The sequence below is a fragment of the Falco peregrinus genome, chromosome 2 (assembly GCF_023634155.1).
Source record: "Falco peregrinus isolate bFalPer1 chromosome 2, bFalPer1.pri, whole genome shotgun sequence".
Lineage (NCBI taxonomy): Eukaryota > Metazoa > Chordata > Aves > Falconiformes > Falconidae > Falco > Falco peregrinus.
In genome coordinates this window covers 113541132-113568288 of record NC_073722.1, presented here as the reverse complement: position 1 = coordinate 113568288, position 27157 = coordinate 113541132, and the positions used below count along the sequence as shown (strand labels likewise).

The 27157-nt window shown below is 45.5% G+C and overlaps 1 protein-coding gene across 4 annotated transcripts; it reads left to right on the top strand.

Annotated features, from left to right (window-relative positions):
• Positions 1-27157, top strand: PRPSAP1 (phosphoribosyl pyrophosphate synthetase associated protein 1). 4 transcript variants are annotated; one of them, XM_027780533.2, is made up of 11 exons: positions 1-159; positions 851-962; positions 9489-9541; positions 10958-11024; positions 15300-15472; positions 15884-15999; positions 17014-17069; positions 17595-17740; positions 23849-23919; positions 24608-24754; positions 26074-27157. In XM_027780533.2, the coding sequence occupies exons 2-11, from the start codon at positions 880-882 to the stop codon at positions 26230-26232; spliced, it is 1071 nt and encodes a 356-aa protein (XP_027636334.1). In that variant the 5' UTR covers positions 1-159; positions 851-879; the 3' UTR covers positions 26233-27157. The 4 variants fall into 4 exon arrangements, with proteins under 4 accessions (XP_027636334.1, XP_055652361.1, XP_027636335.1 ...); XM_055796386.1 differs by lacking the exon at positions 1-159 and adding an exon at positions 232-366; XM_027780534.2 differs by lacking the exon at positions 1-159 and adding an exon at positions 446-551.

The window sequence follows — 27157 nt, the reverse complement described above, 5'->3', positions numbered from 1 at the left end:
CCGCCATCTTAGGTGCGGGCAGGGAAGCTGCCGCATTGAGGTCGTGCCTCACACTGCTCGGCAGAAACGGGAAGTAGCTGCGCCGGGGAAGCGGGCGATTCACCCCACCCCCTACCCTGAGGAGGGAGAGTTTACGCCGTTCTCACGCTTCCTGTTCAGGTACCGGCGCTGTTCGGCTAGTAGCTGATACTATTCTCCCGCTGTGAGGGGAGAGCGTGGCCGCTGTGCCCTCACCTAAGATGGCGGTGGGGGCAGTCTCGCTCGCGGAGAAGATGGCCGCCGAGGGGAGCGGCGCTCTAGCCAGGCGGCGGAACTCACTTCGCTGTGTGAGGGGACCGGGAGGGAGATCCTCACACGCCCGGCCTCGTAGGGATCGTTCTCCAGCCTTGCTGCCTCACAGGGAAACCCCCTAGCCCCCCGCATCTTCCCGCAACACCCCCTTAGCCCCCTCCCCCCCTTCCCCAGCCGAGAGAGCCCCTCTCTGCATTGCCCCTGGACCCCCACCCACATTCGGGGGGTCTTCCCTCTCCTGGTGCATGAGGTGCCTCTGGGTGAGCGTGGGGCAGGTTTGGGTTGGGGTACCCCGAGGCCTGACCCCTGGGGGAGGGGGGTTTCCTCTGCAGGGCTGCCCGCCCAGGGCAGCTGCTCCTCCATTTTAATAGTAATATTTTCCGGCCGCCTTTTTATACTTCGCTACTGCAGTGGACCAGCATGACCATAGGTAGCGGAAGGGTTCCCCTCCTCCTTCTCCTCCCCACCCCTTAAGGGGCGGTGATCGTGGCGGAGAGGAAGAAAAGGATGCCACGGAAGCTGCTGTTGCCTTATAAATCTCTTTTTTCTCACTTTCGAGCTCCACGGGGGTTGCATGACGCTTTGGCGATGAACGCAGCCAGAAGTGGCTACCGAGTCTTCTCAGCCAACTCCACGGCAGCCTGCACCGAGCTGGCGAAGAGGATCACGGAGTAAGTTCCTTCTCTTCCAGTTGTCCCTCCTCACCCCTCCGTGAGCTCCGCTGTGCAGGCAGCCTTTCTTCAGAGAGGCTGTGGGCGTCCTCCCGCCTTCCCAAGCCAAAGGCATCTGCTGCAAACACCTTTGCTGTGGAGGTTTTGCACTGGGAGTCTTAAGCAGCTCTTCCCTTCTCCTCAGCGCTGGCTCATCCCTCCTGATAACTCAGTTTGACCTAGGGATGAAAACAAACCCGCTGCTTTCTGTCTCTTCTGTCTCTTGACGTCTGTTTCAATGCTGGAAAGGCCAGGCTGCAGCAGAGGCTGTTACTTTTGGGGAGGGAGGAGGTGAAACCTGGCTGAATGAGAGTGTTTTAACTGATTTGAGAGATGCTCAAAACTCTCTCCACCACATTTTGCAGGGACGGGCTGGTGACCCTGCATGGGGTGCAGGGAGCATTCCATCTGTGGATCTTGATGCAACACCTGCAGTTGCACTGACCAAAGTGGATTTTGATGGGGTAGGAGAGGTGGGCAGCACGTGCTAACAAAGTTTAGGGATGGAAGTGTGCTTTTTTTTTTTCAGTCCATCAATTTGGGCAGAGTTTGACCTTGGCTTGGCAAGGGTGGATATATTGGGTTCTGCTGAATGGGGGTGGGTGGGGGTAACAGGTGGCTCCAAAATGGGGCTCTTGGTGCACAGAGGAGCACTGAGTTTCCCCTGACACTTGATCTTTTGTTTTGAATTAATTTCGTTCCAGTTGGGGCACTCCCAGCCAAAGGGGCTTTTCTGGTAGAGTCATCTGTGTATTGGGGAGCTGTCATCCTAAGGCTGGATTTGGATTTCCTTTCTGATTCTTCTCAGCTACAGTTCATAGGAAGCTGCTCCCAAAATTGAGGGGGCTTAGTGCTTGTTTGCCTGCTGCAGCAGATAGCATCCTTGCTACTCCTTTGGCAGCTGCTGGCCCATTCCCGACTCCAAGGGCATGCTTAAATTGGAAACATTGCTAAATACAGGTGTGCTGTCACCTTAAACTGGAAGAACGTTTTGCTATTTGTCCAGCAAGCTTTAGTAAACAGTATGTTCAATCCCTAGCACAGATTATCTCCAGGAAGCTGACTTGACTTGTTTGGCTGGGATCGCTGGTGTTGATGGGATGTGTGTTGGATAACAGCAATGGACTTTGCTGGGTGTGAGGTAGAGAGGAAAATCCTTGTGTTTGGGAGTGGAAAGCTTTTTTTTTCTTTTTTTTTTTTCATGTATTTTTGCTTTGTCAGTCCATATCACTTTCCCTTCACTGATACAGCTCTGAAAATGAAGTCTCTCTATATAAAAAAAGTAAGTTTTGCTGCAACAAAAGGGACGTGGTTTTACAAGGCTTGTCCTGTTGCATCAACACAGAACATAACAGAAGTCCTCTGGAAACAAGCTCTGTGTTCTCAGGACAGAAAGAGCAAACAGGCAATCTTTTTTCTTTGCTCTTTGTCTTAGAAATTACTCACTTTTAAAAAAGATGTAATGAAAAGAGACACAGAGCCAGCTTCCCCAGGCCATGGTGTGCACAGCTGGCTGTGTGATGTGCTGATGTAACCCTGTGCAGGGTTTCCAGTGATTCTCTGAGGGTGGATGATGGCAGGATCCAGAGAATGACCTCCTTCCTGGCTGTCCTTCACAAAGTAAACTTTTATTAGAGGTGATGTGGACATCTTGCCTTGGATCTAATGTCAGCAAGGAAGTTGGATGCTCCAGCGGTGGTATGAGCACAACAGTGTGGTACACAGCTGCTGCTTAAATTGAGATCTAACGACATGTAGCTCTGTAAAATGGGAGTAGTGACCATTCTGAAATGAAAAGGTGTAAAACATTATATATGGATGAGGTTTTGTTGGAGTAGGGTGCAAAATCAGGAGCCATTAATAGTACAGATTTGCCTGCAGTAAAGAATCTCAAAAGTAAAGGTATTTTCAGCATCTTGTGTGGTGGGTTTTGTACTGACTTCCCTTAGGAGCTCAGGGGCTGTTGCAACACGTGTGTAATATATCCCTTGTTTTTTCAGGTTGCAAAAGTTGCATGACTGCTGGCTTTCCCACTGTGTCACATCCCAGCCTGTACTTTGCTGGGGAGGTCAGTTGCGCCTTTTAATAGAGTTGGAGCAGTCTTATAAGGGTGAGTTTGTCTTCTAATATTGTGCGTTCTTTTTAAAGTTTTTTTATGACCTTTAGTATAAGTAGTAAAAGAACTTTAAAACAACACACAATATTAGGAGTAGGGCCCCTTGAGACACTCATCCCTCTAGGCTCTGTTGCTTTTTGCCTGCAGGTATGATGTTAAAATTGACACTTGAGCAATCCTGCCTTATCCTTTGTCTTTTTAATCTCAAGCCTGGAGAGGAGCAGTGTGACATAAACCAGACATCTGAAAGCTGTTCGATCTCCTTGCTTCTTTTAATGCAAAACTTCCAGACTTGCTTTCGATTCAGGCTTTGTGGCATTCTGGCACACTTCTGATCTTTACAGTTTCCCATTATGTATTCTTGTGTGGTTATAGGCTGAGTGACTAAATGGTTAGGCTAAGTTTCAGAGCTTTTGTTTGTGTTCTGGTTTATGAGAACCAAACACCGCATGCAACTAAGTAATAAAGATGCTCCTTAGATTCAGGGCGACTGAAACATAAACAAACCCATATGTTTACTTGTATCTTACAAATTGAGAGGGATGTTGTTTTTAAAAATTCTCTCCCAGATGGAAAAAATCCTCCTGCTGTAATTAGGACACTTGGCACCTGATCGCAAGCTGCATTTGCAGGGGAAAAAGATAATTTCTGTGGCCAGTGCTGATCCCGAATGGGCCTTATGTGCTGCTGCGGGGAGGGAGGTTTAGGAAATCTTTTTAATCTCGAGTCCAACAGCTGCATTTAGATCTCCTTCTGACTGCAGTGTTTGGCTCAGGTGGTACAAATATTACATTCCACTCCCGGCTTGTCTGTTTGGGTTGGAGGGGATTGCTGATTGAAGCTTCCTAATCCCTCCCCTGTGCTCCTACAGGTTTGTGTTGTGTGGGCTGTGATACTATTGTAAACTCATTGCAGGCTGTGAGTGTTCTAGACATGCATTTGGTTTGCAGCATGGAAAGTGCTGGCAATATAAAGGTAAAAGCACTGCTGTGAGCCTAAACAGTGTGGAGTAATGAGGAAAATTGGAGACTTGTGTTCTGATCTTTGGTCATAAGAAGCTGGGTACACAACACTAAAACCAGGGTGGTGTTTTCTGTGTCTGAGTGGGAGGTGAACCCTGCTTTTGGAAGAGACAGTATGTTAGGAGGACTTGCAGCAACCTCCCTCAGCTGAAGGAGAATTTCTGATGGGATGGAGGAAGAGCCTTCCTCATTAGGTTGTCTTGCCAGCATGTGAGAGAATAGCACAGGGGAGTCAGACACAGTAACCTTGTGATGCTGCTTTCCCCCATCTCCAAGCCCTGTTCTTGCCTTCTGGAAAGAGCTCTTGTGTGGTGCTACAGGAGGAGAGGAGGTGGCACCAGCTCTTTTTCCATCTTGGAAGATGCAGCGCTGTGGCAGGAGGCTAAAGAGATGCTACAGGGTGAAACTGCATCAAAGGATTTTGGGAAGGGAAAAGAATAACCATCTAAAAAGTAATTCAGTTGAAGAGGGTTACAGGCAGGGGACAGTGCTGAAGTAGGGTGAGTGTGGAGCAGCTGGGTTTTGAGATTTTTCTGTGCAACCTAGATGGAGCATGTAATATGACTGAGCAGATAAGCTTGGCATAGTAGCTTTCTGTGCTGGCCAGTGCCAGGTTTAGGGGAAGTTCCTTCATGGGCAGACTGGTAGGAGTAGAGGAAAATCTGCATTGTATTTGCCAGTAGTTCAGCTGCATGGCTTTTGGCATGGCTGGAATGAGTGATGCAAGTACCGGATGACTCTGGGTGCAAGTGGCAGACGAGGAGTAGGGACTGTTCTTCAAGTATCTAGTCGTGTTGGGTGGATGGAGGAGGGTAAAGGAGAGCTCAGATAGTTATAACGACATCTGAACAGATTACCTTGTATCCAGGAAGCTGCTGTTTCCTTTCCCTTTTCTGGCTTGCTCTTGTAGTGGGAGATTAGGAAATACACTGTAGAGCTGCCACTGTGTTAGCTGGACTGGTTGACTGATCTTTAAAGGTTTGCTGAAGTTTCAAAAGCAATTTGAAGTCAGGCTGTGGTTTGCATTGGCCACGGTCAAGCACAGAGCAGATATTCTGCTGTCAGCTCCAGCTCCTTCTGGGTTATACAGCCGATGGTAGTCTGTAGGCGTGAGGGGAGTTGGGTATTTGCAGAGCTGAGACCAGTAAAAATATTTGTGATGAAGAGGATATTGCCAAAATAAAATCATATCATAGTCAAGGGCTTTGTATGCAGATTTCTCTTCAAATTTAATGTTTGCACTGCGAGTTGGCTGGAATCTGCCTTCAGAGATAACTTCACAAATGTCTCTTTAGGTGCAGAGGGAGAGAAGCAAACACAGCCCAGGCTGAGAGCCCTTCCCAGTGGTACTGAGATGTGCTTTGATGGCATGAAATATTGCAAGTGCCCTTGCCTCTTGAATTTTGATTCAGTTATACGTCAGGACTCTTTTAACGGATTGTCCTTTGTCTCAAGAGCCTGGTACAGTGGTTTTTGACAGCCTTCAGAGGACCATTTTAAAGTACAGTCTAATACAGCCTTGTAGTAATTCTTAAAATACTGCAGTGTGTCACTTTCTTAAACTACAGGTGACTTCTGAGCTGTTCACGTTTAGGTTGTGAATTGAAGACAGATTTTGTAAACACTTTTGTATCCACAGCTTAACATCTTCTTGGCATCTGTTGAGACTCTGGAAGTTTAGATCATCTTTCCTGGGCAGTGTTTACAGAGAGAGATATTCCAGGTCAATATAAATTGTTTACTGGCCAATTGCTCTGAGAAAAATTTTTAAAACCACAAATAAAATTTTTCTTTTGGATGCTATCAGGTCTTCGGTTTAGTGACAGAGCTGGTGTGAGGACAGCAGAGCAAGGAGCAGGGCTTTCACTACCAGGAGCAGTGAGTGGTTGCACAGGGAAAGCTTGCACTGAGGTGGTGTTAAAAACTTTTAAGAGCTGGGAGCGGCCTGGAGTGGTAGTACCTTGATCTCACTGTGCCCAGCTGGGCTTGGCGGGACTGTGTGTGCATAGCTTTTTTTAACAGATCCTAGTTCTGAAGACTGCTGCTTTTAAAAACAAAACCAACACCAAACTGAGTTTCTGTGTCACTCGGGTGGAGAAGGGAGCTTCCAGAAGTACGTGCATGCTCTGATGTCTGCACGGGACTGATATAACAAGTGAGATTTCTACAAATACTGTTAAATCAGCCTGACTGTTCTGTAGTCTTAAAAACTTCAGTATCACCGAAGGCCCCCACCTCCCCATACCCAAATACCACACCACATAGCAAGGCTTTTGTTGATGGAGCTCACTTTGCTTGGAGATGTGGTTTATCTGCAGGACCTGAAGTATTATTTTTACCAGAAGAAGCTGTATCTGTGCAGGGGGATGTGCTCTGCGTTACTTTTTCTTTCCTAGCATGGATCTGCCAGTATCTGCAGACAAGTGATCCAGGAATTGTGATAGCCTCTGTTCATATGGTTATGCTGTTAGTCCTGAAGCCAAATGCAAACAGACTTCTTGCTGTCAGTTTAATACCTCTGTTGCCTAAAGCAATGACCAATTGGAAGCTTCTGCATGGAGAGGATTTACAGAGAAAGGAGTTGGGGGTGGAGGAGGAAGAAGGGAGAAGTGACAGGAAGGGGGAATTTATCTCAGACCTCCATTACAAACAGTTGCTCCCAGGCTGTGCAGTGGCTAAGGCCATGCTCTGCCCTTGACTTCTCTGCAAATCTTCCTTTTGACACAAGTCCTCTGGAATTCAGTGCTTTACAACAAGAGCTGCTAGAACAGTCCCCTCTTTAATATCCTTGACTAAATCGAGGTTTTATTAGCCTTGTTCACTGGCTGAAGTCTCTGCTTACACAAGCCTTCAGAAAGGCATTTAGTGGAAGGTGTGCCCCTTGGGTAAACATACCTGAACTGCTCTGGTGGAGCTTCCTGTCGGTCTGTCTGCCATGCCCGCAGCTCGTGGGACTGCAGAGTGCTGCAGGCAGTGTTGATGTATGGTTTACGGGCTGTTTTATCTCGTATCCTCCCCATTGCCCTTGTTTACTTGCAGTCAACAGTTGGAGCAGAGATGGGATTTATTGTTTGACTAGAGCAATCTACTACCACTCATTCATTTAATTTGGCAGCTGCTTACTGTCTCTTCTGCTGTTATCTCCACCCAGGTTTGATAAGCAGAGCTGTTTAGTGTCCCTTTTTCCAGCAGGGAGCAAACTTGTCTTTCTGATTTCTTATTTCAGCAGCATAGAAACTGCATTGCTGCTGTACAGTCTGAATAGGGGAGCACTGAGCTCTGGTTTCTCCTTGCCAGGTACATCCTCACAGTGTCACAGACTTCTGCTGTGTTTGTTTGCCAGCACTTGGCATTGAAAGTGCCACCTTCCAAAGGCTGTTTTGCTGTGATGTGTCTGGCTGAACTGGTTTTGAAGCTTTCCTTCTGGCCATGAGATGCAGGGTTGGTTGACCAAAGGCACTTGCACAGTCTCATTAATGGAGGTTTTTTACCAGTAGTGAGGTCAGAATGTGCTGTCTGCAGTGAAGTCAGGGTGCACATGCCTCCAAAGAGAGCTTGCAAGACTTGCTGTGCAGTTGTGGAGGAACAAGTGTGAGTCACTAAACATTTCCCCACGCATACTGGTTTGTTTGGCTTGTGATTCCTGAGCTTGTTTCAACTTGGATGCCTTGGCAGCAATTCGGCCAAAGCTTAGTGGTTGCAAATGCCTGGCTGTCATCAGAAAGGCAGTGGGATCCCCAGTGGGCAGCAAGAGCTTGACGGATCTAATCTGCAAAACTCACTTTTACTGTGCATCAGTAAGTGGGACTTGCCTTTGCTTGACCAGCTGCCAGCAGTTTTTTGAAGGTACTGAGGATGCCTTTGTATTGCAGCCACAAGTTTTAACCCAGTGGGGCTGATGAGAGAAGCCAAATTAGGGATTAGGCAAGGTGGCTTGCCTGCTCTGGACTGCACGGTCCCTGGGCAATGCTGCAGTCAGTACATGAGCCAGGCTGGTTACAATCTCACACATACAGTTCTTGATGTGGGAGTTCACTCACCAGCCACAGCCATTGCAAAACGTGCTGCCACACATGCGATTGAGAATGCATGTGTGCCAAATACGCACTTTGTAGCCAGCTAAGCAAATATATCACATTGCATTCAAGTATCTGTTGTCACAGCTGTCCTGGCCACGCTTTCCAGGCCAGCTTCTAGTTGAGACCTCCAGCTTGTGGGCTCATAGCTAAGTCCAGCAGTTGCTGATGGGCGAGCAGCATGTCAGTGTCAGGCTGTCTCACTCATTGACTTCTGAAAAAACAAATATTTGAGGTGATTTAAATACAAGGCTGAGTCTGTGGAGAGAGATTGACTTCTGAAGGCAGTAGGCTGGGGAGAGCCAGTGACAGATGTGGGCTCTTTTGTTCAGGGTTGGTACTGACTCACAAGATTTTGGCATGTGTCCAGGTAAATACAGTATATAGGCAGACAGGAAAGTACCACCATAAGCAACGTGTTGAACAAAGGTATTTTTCAGGCATAAACTGTTTCCTAATCTAGCATGTGGGCATAGCCACAGAGCAGACCCTACAAGAGAGGAGGGACTTGCCTTGAGCTGCAGCAACACACCTGTCCCAAGCATCTCGCTGATGCATGGTCTCTCTTACTAATGGATTACTTGTCAGTACAGTTAAATACAGAAGTGTCACCTGAGGGAAAAGTCTGCCTTTTAAGAAGTGCTCTTCAAAGTGGATTTTTATTATATAAGAAAGAAGTTTAAAGAAAAAAGGGAGGGGGCCAGGGAGCAGGTGGCAACTGTAATCTTTGTTGTGATGAATGTTGTAGGTTTGACATTCAGGAAGAGGAGGGAGTAATTTAAAAAACTCAGAAAACTTCTAAGTTAAAATTTCTTCAATCAGCTGAGTTATTTTGAAAGAAAGGCTTGTGGGGAAATAAGAGATGTGGGAGTCAGAAAAAGTGACTAAACTGCCATTAATCAAGTCTGAGTAAATCATTAATGTTTAGTTCCGGAACAGATCCACCTAAGGTGGCATTGCATAGACTAGCAAGATGTCCTTTGTCATAAGGAGACACAGCCTCTGGTCAGTCATGTGAAGCCTGGCTCTTAGAGTATGGCATTGGTGGGCTGCAGAGCAGTGTGCCCCAGGGATGTCAGAGGGAAGGAGACCCCCAAGGAAGGGGAGAACCTGTAGTTCCGTGGACTGGCTAGCATACTCAGCAACCTGTTAGGCAGTGCTGTGTTTTCTTGGTGATATTTTGGTAAAGTATCTTGTGATATTTTGTCCAGTCTCTGCTTTGGATCACTGACTGCTGGGTTTCTCCATTTTTAATTTCCTTTTTTCTCTCCAGGCGTCTTGGAGCTGAGCTGGGAAAATCTGTGGTGTACCAGGAAACTAATGGAGGTAAGAGAAATCTTTACTTTTTGCAACTGTTTTGAGGTAGTCTCAGAAATACTGGGTAACTCCATTAGCCAAACCTGTCTAATAAGTGCAGTGATTCAGCTATGATACTACTGCTGCTCCTGGCACTGCTAACCTCTGTGTCTGACCTTGGACAAAGCCATTAAACGTCTTCCTTGTTTTCCCCTGTTATCTCATTTGTCTGCCCATCAGCTAACTCTCTTGTAGAGGAGAGTCCTACCTCAGGTGTTAGCTGCTACAAAATCTTACATGCTCTAGTGGTTAGCAAAACTTGTCCCAGGTTTAAAAGTAATGGCCTGCTTTCTAAGTGTCTGCCTTGAAAACTTTTAAATTTATCCCCTTCTTCCAGCCCTCTCCTGCCACAGGCAGTTTATAGCTGCCCTAGGAAGGGATGGAAAGAGTCTTGGCTCAGCATGAGGGTTTATGGTAGTGCTGCTGCTCTTACAGCCAGAGTGGGCCATGCAGTGTGTAAGCTGCTGTGGTTATGGTTGGATTGGCTGTTGCATTTGTGCTAGTAAGAGCTCGCTGCCCTTTGGGTTTAGTTTTAAATCAGGTTGCTTGCTACAAGGTCTGAAGTTATTCTTCATCACTGCACAGCAACTCACAGTCAGCTTTCAGCAGGGTCCCTTAAGGTTGCTGCCAGTGTGCCTAGGCAATTAGACTCTGAGTTTGGTAGCTGGGTAGATACTTCTCTCCTTGAGCTTATACCTGCTCTCTAGTTCATGACTGTGTGGAAAATAAGTGGCTAAGACAGGCGCCTTGGGAAACCTGGTGTCATTGCTTTGGCTTTGCAGAGCTGCTTTGGGGCTCAGCTTTTGCATTTGAGCCTGGGACTGCAGGAATTGTGTTGAGCAGAGACCCTGGTTTCCAGCTTGTGTCAGTGTTGAAGTCTTGACCTTGATAGTGAAATCGGGGAGTTGTCCCTCTGAACTCTGTGCTGCTGGTGTTGCCTTGGGCTATCCAGCCTGTATGGAGCTGACCCAGTGGTAAGCTGCAAAAGAGCAGTTGCTCACCTTCTTGGTAAGTACTGAAGGTTGTTCTGCTTTGGGGGGGATTATTTTTCACTAAGAAATGTGATATTGACAGCTTTCAACACTCTGCATGCAGAAGTGAAAAGGATCTCTCCTTGAGAGTTAGGTAATTGTCTTCTACATGTAAGAGAACAGCTATTCAGCCTGGTTTTGCATCGTAAACACAACTCACTCACTGGTATGCCATGCCAGCTCTTTACTTCCCAGGACCAGCCTTTAGAAAACCTGTGTGTATGTGCATGAAGGGCAAAGGAGCAAGTCCTCATCTGCCCTGACCAGTGGGTTCAGAGTTGAAACATGGTGTGTTATCACTGTAAATCTGATGTTTGAAAAAAACTCCCTGACTTCTGTGTTCAATCCTCTTCAGAAACAAGAGTTGAAATAAAAGAATCCGTCCGAGGACAGGATATCTTCATTATACAGACAATCCCCAGGTAAGGGGCCAGTGGCTCAGTTTTACAGCTGTAATATGCTTTGAATTTCTGGTTCAGCAGATTGTTTGATGTTTTGATGATTTGCTGATGTTGATGGTTTGCTCACTGTTACCCGGTGTGATAACCAGTCGCTTTCCAGTGTTGTCATTGCTTTGACTTACATTTAAGACACTGCATAGTGTTAAGCTGTTAAAATTCCCAGAGCGTCGCTTGTGCCACAGCAAACTGAGAAGCTTGTTGTCAAATAGCTTCAGTATGTCACTTGAGGCAAGAACAAGTATGACTGATGGCTTCAAGTGAAACATCCCTGGTCTGTCTGTTGATGTCCTTGCAGGCTCAGTTGCTTGGTGATTTCTGACTGGCATGTCCATTGCAGAATGTGTAATTTCCTCTGCCTTCCAATTACCAAGCAGCAGAGCCAGCAACAAGCAGCAGCTATTGCTTTTATTACAAGCTGGATTATTTTTCCTCTCTTGTTGCAGTGATGTATAACTGAGCTCAGGTGGAAGTCCGTAGCTTCCTTCCTGTACTCTTACAGTTCTTAATGATCTTGAGCCTTCTCTTAAGTGGGCCTTCTTATTTTTTACGTAGGGCTGTTCTAGCCTTGGAGTAAGAGGAAAAAGAAGTGCTGCAAGTAACCGAGGGGTTAGGAAACCAGCTGCTAACCTCAGGAACCTTGTTGCTTGTTGGCAGAGAAAGAGTGCAGCACTAGTGTTTTGGGAAGGGAGCCTCCATGTAAATGTTAACTGCAAAATTACCAACTATGAGTAAGGGAGGTGCTGTTTCAGAGATGAAGTATTGATAGGATGCCTTTTGCACAGTTAGCAAAACAAAGGTATTCCTGGTCTGATAGTTTTTGTTCAAGTTACCAAATTCAGCTCAGATTTTTGGAGATCACAGGAACTAGTAGGTACTAGAGCTCAAGAAGGTAGCAGAATACCCTTGAAACAGAAATTTTTCTTGCTTGCCAAAGAAATAGAGCCCAGTGAGAATTCAAGTTCATGTTCTCCTTGTAATGCTTGGCCTGTTGTTAAAGAAATCAGTAGACTACAAGATCAGCTTGCTCACTTCTGGAATTACTCTTGCAGGCTGAGACATTTTCCTAGAGCTCATCTCTCTCCAGAGAGGTGCTCCAAGTGGTTACTCCCTCAGGGCGCAACTAAATCTCTGCAAAATGAAAATCCACTGATGCGGGATTATGTTTCAGGAGAATAGTGCCATTCTGTTGTCCCTTGTGAGAGAGTTCTCTGAAATAACTTGTAACTGAGAGCTGTGTAAACATGGAACAGATAAGGTGTTCAGAGAAAGCATTATGGACAGCAGTAGTTTTGAGATGGGAAAACCTCCCCTGCTTTTAACTTGTTGATCTCCTTGTTTTTTCCATAAACTGAATTCAGTGTTGTGGGCCAAGAAAAGGGTCCCTTTTAACCAAAATGTTCAAGGCCCCCCAGGTGAGGAGCCACTGTTATGCTGCCAAGTCATCTTTTATTCTTAAGCTGCAGCTGTGCCTTGCTGCATTGCTTGAGAGGACAGGTTCAAGGGCATCTCAGTTTTGCAGTGGGTTTCAGGGAGTTTTTCAGGAGATTAAAAACACAGACTGTATTGAATAATCTAAGTATAGGACTTCTGCACTCAGTAGCGGTTTGAAAAGCAAACAAAATATTAGGACTTGGTAGGAAAGGAGTAGAGAGGTAAACAACCTTGCTATGCTGCGGAATGAATTCACAGCCTGCATCTTAAATGCACAGAGAGAAGAGAAAGACCTGAGTATTTGATATAAGCTCCCTGTCCAAAAATCATATAGCAGAACTAAAAAAGTTGCAAAGACAGGTATCCTCCAAGACTACTGGTGTGTGGACTAGCATTCTTATGAGGGAAAACTATTAGTGATACACTAAAAGCAAAAGGAGTCTTTTAGTGCTGAGTGTTGTTGCAAAGTTGATTGGCAGCTTCATGTAGGTCATTTGTTCAGCCCCAAGAACAGGGATCTCCAGGGATGGCTCAGGCAGGGATGGGGAGCAGTGAAGGAGGCTTCAGGCTGCTGGAGAGGAGTGGTAAGTAGAGTGTGGGGGATAGCTGAGCTGGCGTTAAATGTCCTGGTAAGGAGCCGACAGTCCCTGTGTGTGGTCTTGGCTCAGGCTTTCTGGCAGTAACCGTAAGTACGACGTCAAGGCAGGAGGTGGGGAGGGCAGCAAGGAGACTGGGATGCTCTCCTGGGTACCTGTTTTGGAGATCCTGTGGCTGGGGTTCCACCACAGATGTTAGCTCCCCCCATGAAGCCAGGCCCTTGGTTGGTGTCAGCACCCCTTGCAGAGGAGCAGATCACTGTGACAGCTGGCTCAGCATGAAGCATCCAGGATGGTACTCCTCGGAATCGATGAGCCCCTCAAGCCGCCCCCCCCCCCCTCCCGGGGCCCTGCTGAAGGGACAGATGAGTCTGCCTAGCAGGAGCTTCCTGGAGTCCAGCAGGGGTCCTGCTTGAATATTGAGGGAGGTACTGTTCCTTCAGTGATTTTTCCATCAGTATGGCTACTAGTGTCCCACAGCAGGACCAGGACAGCTGGTGCCTTTTGAAATCAGTAGTAACATTTTCTCCTAGGAGCAGTCTTGTTCTCTATCTGCTTTCCACGTGAATGTTTTTTTTAAGAGTAATTTGAAAAGTAAGGATGGAAAATAGAGAATTTTTGGGATGAACTTTAAGTAGACTTAAACTTGGCCACTTTGTTTTTATACAGTACTGATAGTAGAATCTTTTTCTCCTCTTGTGGTCCCACTGGCACAGCTAAAACACCAAAGCGAAGAAACGGTTCTTTGTTTGCTCATTGTCCTGTGTGGCAGGGGGCTATGTTTTATGTAATTCTTGGCTGGGTGCTTCAGAGCTAACAAAGCTTTCTTGTGTGTAAACGGCATTGTGTGCGAGGGCTGGCAGGGACAGCAGGAGAACAGAGACCCAGAGTGCTCGCAAACTGAGGTACAAACAGAGGTTAATTTCTGAAGAAGGGGGAAGATATGGAGAAATGGAAATGGTTGAAGGTTTGTCGTGGGTCACACAGATGGAGGCTTGGAAAACAGTATCTGTGAGCTCTTGGAGAAGCTGTCCCCAGTGGTCAGGAGGGAAACAGGTCCTTGAGCAATACCTGGGTAAAGTACAAAAAGCTCTGCAGAGCTTTGAGCTGCTCTGTGCTGTTTATTCTTCTGCTGCTGTGTGGAAAGATGGCTCAGTCAGGCCCCCATATCACCACAGGCTCCATGGCTGAGCCACTGGCAGTGTTGTCCTCCTGGTGACCAGTCTGGGGAAGTGGTGTGTCATTTGAGGCTGTCCTTGCTGAAATACCCCCAAGCAAGGGTGTCTGCATTGTAGGAGGAGTGCCTGTCCCTTTGTCTTCTCTGAAGTGCATGTTCTTCAGTTCCCAAATGGTCTTGAATCAGTTTGTCATGATGCAGACAGTATCCCTTGGTGAGGGTTTTAAGGAACTAAAAGGGCTTGGCTTTTTCCCTCCCCTTCCAAAATGAATTAAAATGCAGATTAATACACTTCAGCTGGACCACACCAATCATTGTGGCGAAGCTACCTGAAAATTGTGTTTTAGGTGTATTCCTTGCTGTGGTCTACAGGTATGTTCTGCCTATGTTGCATTTTTATTTTTTTCTTTCAAGAAACAGTTGTTTAGCATTTACTGTGCTGTTGTTCCTTCCACCTCTAGATAAGCTAGATAGCCTGGAGGTGCTGACCTCCGCCAAAGTGATGAGTCTGGACTTCGTACTGCTGCAAAACACAGTGTTTCTTAAGGCAGGACAAATAATCTGCCTTACATTGTTAAAAATAAAAATACTTTAATAAATCCAGTGTGTGTGAAGTTGTTGGCTGCATGTGTACTGCTTCTTTAAAAGACTGTTTTATTTCAAAATACGCTGTATGAAGTGACATTTGTTCCAACATAAATGAAAAAAAATGTCTTTTTTTTTTTTTGTTGTTGTTGTTGTTGTGATGATGGAGGGAAATCATCATATGCCTCATGTTAAAATACAAAATCAGATTCCAGTCCACAGCTCTTGAGTGCTGGAGCTGTGTCCTGTACATACAACAGTTGATTGTAATCTGCTGTGGCATGGTGGAAGGGGCTGTGCAATTACAATTTGGCTCTTGCATACATTAGCATAAGATGGAACATTATTTGCTTGGAGTTTGGTAAGGAGGGGTATGGGTATAAAAGTAAAAGGAGTTGCACTGGAAAAACAGCTACTAATATTTGGAATGGTTTTGAAATTTCCTAGAGATGTGAATACTGCTGTCATGGAGCTGCTGATAATGGCGTATGCACTGAAGACTTCCTGTGCTAGGAACATCATTGGAGTCATCCCGTACTTCCCCTACAGCAAACAGAGTAAAATGAGGAAGAGGGGTTCTATAGTCTGCAAGCTACTGGCTTCGATGCTTGCCAAGGCAGGTGAGTGTCACAAGGAACAACAGCATGGCAAGCTCAGATGCTTCAGTGCATGTGGCTGCTGGGCATCCCAGAGGGCATCTATCCTTCCATTCTTCTCCTGCTGAGCCCTTGAAGTACTTCAGGGGAATTCGTTTTCTTCAGCTTAATTTTATTTCTTTGTAACTTGCAGCTGGGAAAGTGGCCTAGAAGTGTCATACTGAAATTCAGTGTCAGCCTAGTGCTGTGACCTACTGCATGCCTGTTTCTCATTACGTCTTTGGAACTTCTTACATTAACATGTTTATGCTTATTTTATCACATGGCATAGTAGTCTGAGTAATAGCTAAAATAGTCTGGAAAACAGAGACCCTTGAACTCCAGTCATGAGGGAGTCATCTCAATGAATTATTTATCTGTTTTTCTTTCTCTTAGGTTTAACACACATTATCACAATGGACCTTCATCAAAAGGAAATTCAAGGCTTCTTCAGCTTCCCAGTAGACAACCTGAGAGCATCTCCTTTCTTGCTTCAGTATATACAGGAAGAAGTGAGGTTACTCTAGTTCTATATATATGTCAACTTGCCTTAATTCACCTTAATGGGGTAGCAGCCTTGGACCTTCACTTACGTAGGGGTTGTGTGGTCAGATTAGGTCAATCATTCTGTTAATTAATTCTTTTTTAGGGGGTACCTATTACATGTTTCTTAGAAAAGTGGAAAAATGTATTGTATGATTGTACCTGGATAGAAATTGAACTCTTGACCATAAGCAGATGAGCTTGCTCTCTGTAGAGTTAGTGCTATTTGAGAGATGCTATTTATGCTTCTGCCTCTAATCACCTTTTAAATCCTGTTAAACTGTCTTCCCTCGCCCTTTGTTCTGCAGTGGATGTCTGACTGCTCTGAATTATTGATAGACTTTGTCTTGGCCTGAGTGTAGGAATACTGAGCACAGCAGGGATGGGGGTAGGGCACAGTGGTTTTATTTTCCCTGCTCAAAAGATGATGATTTATGCCCACACAGTGAGAGCAAAGCTTCCGTATACGGGGAGAGTGGGCCCTGGGTTTGGACAGAATTAGCTGCAGCCGGTCCGTGTAGCATAGGTTAAACACAGTGAGCATTCCCGCTTTTACCTGTTTTGAACGCAAGGCTAGCACCCTCTCTGTATGGGCACTGGGGCTCTGTATGTTGGAGAGAGCCAGCATTTGGTCTCTGCACCTTCCCCTTCCTTCCCCCCACTGTGTGTGGTGCCCCGTGTCTCGCTCAGCACTGCAGACCAGGCCGTAACTTGTGGGCACTGGCAGGGAAGGAGGCGCAGAGCTGCAGTCATGTGCAGAGTAGGACCTGCAGCACTGCCTGTGCTAAACTTGTGTGTTGTGTTTGGGGCAGAATGCACAAATACTGATGTTGAAAACCAAGTACAATTGCCTCTATTTTCTTGCCACAGATTGAAGATTTGGTTCTGGGGAAGGAGAGTGGGTGCAATTATTCAGCCATGTATCAAATCAGTTACTCGCTAGCAAGAAGGTCTTTACTTAAATAACTTTTTATCACATCCAGATTCCAGATTACAGAAACGCAGTTATTGTAGCCAAATCTCCTGATGCAGCTAAAAGGTAAATAGATGCTTTAATAGCTGGTTAAAAGTAACTTGGAAATATCTGGGCTGATGGGAATTACACCAGGGAAAATATGGGAGGATCACAAATGGGTCAGCAGTTTGGTCCATAAGTCCTTTGTGGCTGGAAATGGGATGGATGTCTAGTGGTGCAGATGGGCAGCTGAATTTTGCAGTCCCAAACGTGTGGGAGTAAACTCTGGAGGTTTCTGCTGCTGCAGAGCTAGGTGGTTCACCGGGGGCTAGGATCAGTCTTACTGCATGAGGTTCAGCGGTACCTGACGATCTCAGAAAGCATTTAGCATGTGGAGACTACCAGGACACCAGGAGACCCTTGCGGTGAAGCCAAGGGGTAGAGTGGGCTTTGGGATATTAAGGAGGAGGAATGAAAAGTCACTTCCAGTGAAGTTTCTTGCTGGGGAACAGCCTTTGCCTGCCCTATTGGGTCTGGGAGAGGCCTGCTGAACTGGACTGTGAAGTTGTCAGCCCAACATCTTCCTGACATGCTGTGATTGTCCTGCAGGGCTCAGTCTTACGCTGAGAGACTACGGCTGGGACTAGCAGTGATTCACGGAGAGGCTCAGTGTACAGAGCAGGACATGGATGATGGTCGTCACTCCCCTCCGATGGTCAAAAATGCGACTGTGCATCCTGGTCTGGAGCTGCCTTGTAAGATTAAGCTTCTCAGCTTACCTTTGGGCAAAAGAGAAAAGTTTGGTGGGAAGTAGCTGTTGGTTTAGCTGTGTTAGGTATAACCAACCTGATGGCAGTTGGACCAGTGAAATTTTTCTCAAGGAAAGGTTGATATCAACGAGTTGTAGGAGAAGGTACAGGGGAAGGTTTTTACTTAACTTCTGGACGTGCAGAGCATCAGTATTGTTCTCCTTGGCTGTCCCCACTCAACAGTGTTAGACTGACAGACCTCTGGTAAAGGTGGTTCTTTTACAGTGCTTAGCAACAAAACTCCTTGAGCTAATGGAACAAAAGAAATGTGAAAGTGTAACTGATATGGGAACAGCCACTGAGACAGACTGCTGTTCCCCCGTGTAGAGAGGAGGAGGACTGGCCGTTGTATTCCTCTCCTGCTGCAGCCATGGTTACTGCTGGAAATTTTCTTCCATCTTGGTAGCCAGGTGATCATCTTCCAGTGTCTGTTTTGATAAGGTTTTGAGGTTTGTGTGGCTAGGGTGAATAGGTTCTCCAAGAGCACTGCTGAGCAGCTTCCTGTGCTCTTGCCATCAATTGATAAGCTGCTGTTCTGGGAGCACAGAGCAAAAGAAGGAGGAAACCTGTGTTCTGGGAAATGTTGTCCTCTTAGAATTGCTTGTATTCCTGCAACAGCAGCAGTAAAGTAACAACAGTACGGTCCAAATCCAGCTTTGTTTTGGGAGGATTTTTTAGCTTTCTAGGTAGATGGTGGTAGGACAGAAATTGAGTGCTGTCAATGTGGCTGGGAAGTGACTGTGGGAAAGGATGGATGCTGCTGTATGTGGTAAGGAGCTATCTCCATCATGCAGCCAAACGTAATTATACCAGCAGTGGCTAAGGCTACTGATAAAGTGTCTCCTCTTGTCTTTTGAAGTTTAGGGAGAACATCCAACCAGTTTGTGGGCAGGTTATGGAAAGGAGGCAAGTAAGACTGTGGGCGTTTTACATTACCCCAGTCATCACTCACTATAATACAATCAATTAAACAATGCTTATGTTGCTGGTGAAACTCCTCTTGGGCCTTGGGGACAGGTGGGGTTTGGCAATGAAGTTTGGGACTTCATCTTGATTTGTCTCCCTTCTGACAAGGGGATTTTTTCATGCCCTTCCAACAAAGCAGGAGTTTGTGAGGTCACTCTTGGCCTTTTCCTTCCCCTCCTACTCTGAAGAGGATGCTGTCCTCCAAAACATCACTAGCTGATGTTTGTCTGCTACCAGAGCATTGATACAACTGTATTTTTATTTCCAACTGTGTCACTTTAAGGAAGCTTGACTGCGTGAGCTTATGCTGCTGGAGAGCCCTGTAAATGGTAGCTGACATAGAAGTGTGCCCTTGTCTGGTTTAGTTACGACTCCAGTGGAAGGTTGTTTTCAGTCCTCAGCTATCCAAACACAAACTAATTTGCTGTGTGTCACCGCTTTATTTCCTGCAGAAACTCAGCACTTGGCTAATTCCTGCATGCCTAAGACACAAACATAGAAGAATCAAGCAGTAGTTTGGTAGCTGTCTTTTGAGGGGATGTGGAGTGGATTATGGGGTGAACTTGTCCAAAACTCTCAGTAGAAAGGTGCTTTTCAGTTTTCTAATCTGATAAATACCTGGTTTTGAGTGAGCTGGGTTCTGTTACTGGAGGTGCCGAATACTGAGGTCTTATCTGTCTAAAAGCAGTTTGTAAGCATCTGTTGCAGGCTCTGCCACAGAGCTGTGCTCTGCCATGCAGACGTGAAACTGCAGCTATCATTAAGGATGGCAATGCTGTGAGAGACTGTGTTTACCCTCTCTGCCATGCCTCCTTCCTTGTCTGATTCAGTCATTTGAAAAGTGTCTTGCCACCTCAAGGGGAACATCAAACAAAACCCTTGATCGGCCATCCTAGTGGTGTGAGGTCTGGTGGCAGAGTGAAGCAGGGTTCAGCTGTGTCCCTGTATTGATTGTGAAAGGTAGGACATGCGCTACTCACCCAGAGCTGTATGCTTCCTTATATCAAAACTGGCCAGAAAAACCTGGAAACAGCACTGGTCTCCAGGTCTGCCTGGCTTTGCTACCACAGACATGGGTCTGGGCAGTTAGGAGGTGCCTCCTGGCTGAGACTAAATATAGAGCATCCTGCTCTGGGCTACAGCCAGATCTTGTGGAACATCCTATCTTCCCTCTCTAGACTCTGCAGTACAGGGTCCCCAGCAGTTAGAGCCAGAGAGGCATGAAACCTGTGTCTGGGAGCAGCCCCAGAGGCCTACACCAATGACTTAGGTTTCATGCCATTCTTCATGGGCTTCTAGTGAATTGGCTGGGCTCCTGCATCCTGGCATGCACCTTTTCTCCCTATTTTAGTAGACATCATGTGCCTTTAATTAATGAGTGTTATGCAGTGAAATGGCTTATTTATTGTCCTGGGTGTAGCCTGATACAATGCTCTGATTTGGTGTAGCCGTAACAGAAAAATGCCAAAGGTGCTTCCAACTGCACTTAAAAGTGCTGTGCTAAAGCTGCAGCAACAGCTCATGTCACTCAAACCCCAGAAATCTGAGTCTTTGAGACTGGATGTTACTCTGAGGTTATTCTCTTTGATTGTGTGCTCTTTGTGCCTCAAAGCTTGCAGCTGGCTTGGGGCTGTGCTTTAATAACACATGTGGACTATTTGCATGTTTCCTTGTCCTTGAGAAAAGGAGTGGAGCACCATCTGCTGAATCATTTCAGTGGCTTTGAAACTCGGTGCTTTCCACAGATAGCTTAATGGTCTGCTTCAAACCCAGAGCCCAGCAAACTGCTATGAAGGAAGAGTTTGGATGAAAACATTGGAGTGACCGTAGGTCTGTTCCTACTTCCTTACCCCTGTCTCTTCCCTGTGTTTAGCCTGGGCACAAGGATATTATCTGTCCTTACAGGTCTATCTCTTCACAAAACAGTTTGTTCTTGAGCAGCCTTTTGCTCATAGACTCAGTTGTAAATGCTGCATTATTTATCTTGCTGATTATCACTATAATGCACACTGTCAGCTCCAAACAGAATTGTTTTAGCATTTCTTAACCCATTTTTGACTACTTAACTAAAGCAACTGGTTTATGCACCTGGAAATGCTGTTTCCTTGTGCCAGTGATAATCTTGCCTTTAACACATGGTAGTTCTAAGCACCATGCGTGTAGAAGAATGTGCAGGTTAGAGTGTTTGGCTGATGAACTTACTTCCCCGCCACCTCTCTGTGTTCTTTGATATTCTTGTTTTATAAAAATGGTGGTTGGTTTGTGTTTTTCTCTTTTCTTTATTGTTCCCACCAGAAGTTACAGATACCACAAGAACCTTTTCTGACTCTCCAGGAAAAAAACCCAGAAACTTTCAACCTAAACATAATCCAAAGGGTTATGCCAGGCAGGAGTTACAGCTGTGGCTTACTTCTGTTGCCCCCTTGTCTACCTACAAATAGAGGTTTTGTGTCTGGGAGGAAAACATTTTTTATTTTTTGAATAATTTTTCAAGTCACCTTCTCGTAGAAGCTCTGACTTGCACATCTTGATATTTCTAAAGATTTTGAAGAAAAAAAACTTGGCTGCAATAACCCTTGCATAAACTCTCATCACGCTGGAGCAGTTCTCTTGAGATACGATGTGGTTGTGGGTAGATCTTTGGCTTGCAATTTTTTTCTTTTTTTTGCAGAGGAAATTGAACACGAAAAAGGGAGAACATCTCTTTAGGATCCGGGTAGGTCGACATGTTGCCTACCGTACTTTAAAAATAAAGCAAAATGGAAATACAGCATTTTAAAAACAAAGAGATGCATAGCACTGCTAATGTTGCTAGCTGCTGTGTTAGCCTTTAAGCATAGCAAGGAATGTGTCTGCTTCCTTTACGGAATAGAAGGATACTGTTTTGCTGAAACTTCATGTGTTTGTGAGTAAAATAGTGCTGAATTTCAGCTCCTTAGGCCTGTTCACCATTTGCTTAGAAAAGAGTTTTCCGTAGCCTGGCTCTTTTAAACAGAAAAGGTACTCGTCTGTGGATGCACATGAAGGATGGGATGGCGGCCACATGTATTTTGGTATTTCACAGCTCTTGCCAGGAGTTCTATTACTGTCCAGACTAGATAATAAACTCATAACTAACCTAAGCAGGTAGGTACTGCCTGTAATTGAAATTTGTCATCTGCTTATCTCTTGTGATGCTTAACCTTAGTTTATTACAAATACTTTTCCTTCTTACAAAAACATTTTCCCTTCAGGATTTGGACATGACTTTGCATTTGGTAGGAGACTCAGAAATAACAGTGCACAGGAGGCTGGGGAATCTGTGCTCCAAAGAGCAGTTAAGGTAGCTGTGACTTTTAACTGCAAACCTAGCAATGAGTAATATAACTTTGGTCAAAACAGAACTATTGGACACCCTTTATAGTTTTGGTAGGCTTACAGAAAACCAGTCTGTGGAGTAGGTCCTGTGTATGAAGAATGACTCTACTCGTGAATCTATGGAGCTGTGGTCCTTCTAATTGCTTTCATCGCATCCCTCAGTCTGACTCGCTCACCCAGCTGTGCTTGTACTCTAAGCATTCCCAGGCACTGATGAGTTGTGGGAACAGTACTAGATCAGCCTGCTGTGCAGGATGGGGAGTTTTGTGTAGGACTTTTTCGTCCCAGGAGGGCAGAAATCAATATTCAGGCAAGCCTTTAGATGGGCAATGGCTTGTGTTCTCATGCTGCTCAAGTATTATGCTGAAGTAGGTTATCTTACAGGAGAAAAATCTTGCCATCTAGTGTGTCCAAAACTCCTTGTCACTTGAGAAGTCTCTACGGCCAGAATCCTGGCAAGACCTGAGCATACAAAGAGAAGGGGTACGAAGTGCCTTGGTAGGACGCTTTGCTGCACTCCCCGTAGAGAGTGTAGAATCTGGGGGGTGCAGGTGGGCCAGGTAAGTGTTACAAAATGCTGGATGTTCCTCTTTGCTTCAGTGGTTAGATCAAATTGTCACCTAATGACAACGTGCATGCCCACCATCATGTCCTTTCTGTGCTGGGAGGTTTTGTACTGTATTCACTGTATAAACCAGCACCTTCTGGCAAGTGAGAGGTGTGGCTTATTGGATAGCAAGTCCCTGGCCCATATCAGAGGCTGATTGCTGTTTGGTGTGAGTCTGAAGGCTGTGTTACATCTCAGTATTCTCAGAGCATCCTGGTCCATATCTCTGTTATTTTTTTATACTGCTGCTGGAAGTTTTTCAGGATAAAAACCAAAACAAAACCTGTTACACATGTAGTTTTTGCGTGAACTGTGTCAGTGCAGAAGTAGTCTTTGGGGAGTGGAACCTTATTTCCCAATTTTTCTCTTCACCATGTGTCAGATAGCACAGCTCATCAATGTGTCCTTTTGCTTTTAATTGCTGGTTGCACTGGCTTGTAGAACTAAGTTTGAACTGGGTTTTGTCCTGCTTTTTCTATTAATCCACTCTAAATAAAAAAAAAATCGGGAAATCTGTTTCTGCAAACTTCCTTAAGCTTTCTTTGCCTGAGCAGGTGTTATTAACATCCTTATGCCTTCTGAAAGAACCTTATGTGTTTGGTGATATGAGAGAAAGCAAGCAAGCTGCAGCGTGATTCTCAAATCCTTCAGATGAATCAGTGAGTCCAACAGGTGAAAAATAGCACGTTGTAAAGCACATGCCTTTGAGAGGTGTTGCTCACAGAAGCCCATTTGTTGTTCCCAGTCATGAGATACCCCTTTTTTTCAAGTTCTATTCTGGAGCACAAAGTCACTGATGTTTCCCATAAGCTAAGTGCTGCTTTGTAGCTCTCTTTGCACAGGGGTCTGTTAGATATTTGGGTTTGCTTACTGTCTCTGAGGTCAGCACAGATTCCTCACAGAAACAGTTTCATCTTAATGCAGCAGTGCTGTTCGTTTAAGGAGGAAAACAATGGTTAAACCAGTGGTTACTCACTTTGGTGGGTGTCAGGATAATGCAAAGCACCTGTCTCTTATCTGTGCACCAATATAAGACACAGTTAAGGGCTGGGCCTTGCGTGTGGTGGAGCTGTTGTGGTTTGACTCAAAGTTAACTGACCTGGGCTTTTTTTTTTCTTCTTTAGTGATGATGGCCAAGGAGAAGCCACCAATAACTGTGGTTGGAGACGTTGGAGGAAGAATTGCCATCATTGTGGTATGACTGTGACGAAGGGGGGGAGTGGGTGGCTTTCTCCCAGCATCTTTCCTTGAGATGCTTTATCCCAGAGGGTAGGAGGGATTGCTGGTGTAGGGGTAGCAATGTGATTGTTACCAGTGTTTTCTCCAGCTTTGCTGGTGGCTTTGGTTATTTCATCTTTCTGTTGAAAACCCTTTGTACTTCAGCACCTTAAGCCCTGAAATCTCCTTGCTCCCTTGAATCTACAAATGTTAGATGTCTACAAATCTGCCACAAATCCAGGACATGCAGAGAAATCTCCTGAAGTGTTTTAAAAAAACCCAACCAAAAAAACTTGCTGAGCTTCTCATACTTGCTGTGCCATGCTGCAGTGTAAGTAATCAACATACAGCTGCTATCAGAATTAAAAAAAAAAACACCCTTGCTGAAGATAAGCTCTGTTTGTGTGCGTGCATGTGCAGGGATTAATTTGTTTCCAAGACACAGTATTTGTTTTGCACACTAGCAGAAGGGTCTGTAAATTAGGTAAGTAGTTCACAGACTTAAGTTGTGCACTAGACTGTCATTGCATCTCAATAGCAGCTGAAGTAGCCAGGCATTATTTTCGTCTGTGTGTGTAGCCAAAGGTGCAGTACCTTACAGATCCTCTCCTGCCCTGCAGGCGCAGTAAACTCCTGGTTTTGATGTTATTTCTGTTTCTTCTCAGGATGACATCATTGATGATGTGGAAAGCTTTGTAGCTGCTGCAGAGATCCTGAAAGAGCGTGGAGCCTACAAGATTTTTGTGATGGCTACTCATGGGCTCCTGTCAGCAGATGCCCCCCGTCTCATAGAGGAATCCTCCATTGATGAGGTGCGTTTGCTTTCTGGATTGCAGAGGAAGGGCTGGCTCTGGTAGCTGGGTTGATTTAAGGCTCCAAGACCCACAAACTGATGTTCTTCCCCTGTGTTGTGGTTTAACTCCAGCTGGCAACCAAGCACCACGCAGCTGCTTGCTCGCTCCCCACCCCGACCCAGCAGGGTGGGGAGGAAAATCAGAAAGGAATGTAAAACTTGAGAGTTGAGATAAGAACAATGTAATAATTTACAGAATTATAAAAATATAAAAATTAATAATTAACAGAATTAAAAGATAAGAACAACAGTAATAATAGTAATAACAATTAGGATGGAAAGGTGGGGAAAAAGGGTAAAGCAAAAACTGTGCATGCAAGCAAAGCAAGGAATTAATTCACCACTTCCCGTGAGCAGGCAGGTGTTTGGCCATCCCCAGGGGAGCAGGGCTCCATCACACCTAACGGTTACTCAGGAAGACAAATGCCATAATGCCAAATGTCCCCCCTTTCCTTCTTCTTCCCCCAGTTTATATACTCAGCATGATGTCGTATGGTATGGAGTATCCCTTTGGCTAGCTTGGGTCACCTGTCCTGGCTGCGTCCCTCCCAATTTTCTGTGCCACTCCTTGATTTAGTATAAATATCACCCAGCAACAACTAAAAATATCAGTTTCATATCAAAACACAGCACTGTACTAACTACTAAGAAGAAAATTAACTCTATCCCAGCTGAAACCAGGATACCCTGCCACCTAGCTCACGTCTGAAATTACTGCTTTCATCAGATGCTGTCAGTTAGCTGGTTCTTCATTGGAGGGGAAAAAAAAAAAGCATGTGTGATTAATACTTGTTTGGATCAGATCTGCTTCTCTGTTTTCTCCCTAATGCACCGTTATTAGTCGTCCCTGCCTGGACGCTTCCCTTACCACAGCTGGGTGCATGTGACTGCTTTCTCACTGTACAGACCTTCTATCTGTCCCTCTCCTGCAGCTGATGATGGGCTGTTGGGTACATTTAAGAGCATAAGATTTCAGACCTCACCCTTAGTAACAAACGTGTCAGACCCTGCAATCTAAATGGACCCATCGGCCTGTGTGGAGATGGCTGTTGTAGAGTGCTGGTTATGCTGGTCCCCTCAGCAGGTTGACTGTCATGTAGGGAAGACAATTTGCTTTATTATTTTTTTTTTTTCCAACATACAAGGATTTCTCCCCCTGAACTGTGAAAGAGCAGGTACAGCTGCTCCCTTCTGGAGTTAACCCTAGGGTAGCTGTTCAGTGAGAGCGAGCATATCAGCGGCACAACTAATGGTCTTTTTCTTTTTGGCACTCTGTAGGTGGTAGTAACCAACACGGTTCCTCACGAGGTACAGAAGCTGCAGTGCCCCAAGATAAAGACTGTGGATATCAGTTTGATTCTCTCTGAAGCCATCCGACGAATCCACAATGGCGAGTCCATGGCCTATCTCTTTCGTAACATTACTGTTGATGACTAGACCTGGTGCTGCCCCTGTCTTGGCTTCCACAAGAGAAGGAAATACGCATGAAAAGGCAATACCATAAATTATAGGCATAATGCAATTTTTATTCTTGTAGGAGCCTGAAGGTTTTCAGGATCTTGAGATCTAATAGGAAAAAAATCAACCTGACCAGCACTTTACAGGTGAATAGAAGAGGCCACTGGCAATGAATGGGAAGGATTACTTCTTAATTAAGAGAGACAGAGAAATGAAGTGGTGTTGAATTTTTGACTTCCTTTAATATTTTTTTTAGTGTGTTATCTCTTGTTCTGTAGTGGGGGAAAGAAAAACAAAAAAGAAGTAGCTGTCAGCTTGTGAGAAAGGAAGAGACACTGCTCATTGCTCTGTGTGGGCAGCAAGAGGAGACAGTCTTCGGGTTTCTGTTTCTCAGTGTGACTCGCCTGAGAGCACAGAGGGGAATGTTTCTTTCAGGAGCTGGGCTGGACTTCATGCTGCTGGCAGAGCTGATCAGCAGAGCAGCTTGCCAGCTGAGTGGCCTCTCATCTCTTGCACAGCATAGCAAGGACTTTCATCAAAACTAAGTTAGCGGAACATCCAGAAAGGGCAGCTTAGGGCAACCCATTTGCAGGGCTACTCATCCTTGTGGTGGGGTGCTGGGAACAAGCTCACATGTGTCTCCCAGCAAGGCAAGGGATGCTAGTTAATGCGCTGGCCTTTTTATTTTGTGAACTTTGGGTCATTGTTGTTCTTCAGTGGCAAGTCACATGAAGGTCTGGGTCTTCACTTGAACGCTTGTCTGCACTGCAAAACCAGGCACAATTTCTGGAGTTGCCTGGGGCTGATGAGTCGCGGGGGAGTGGAGCAATATCTGCCTCTAATGCAGCTGTGCTTTCCAAAACACTAACACTTGAACCTGCAATAAAAAGCATAAGAATTTTCA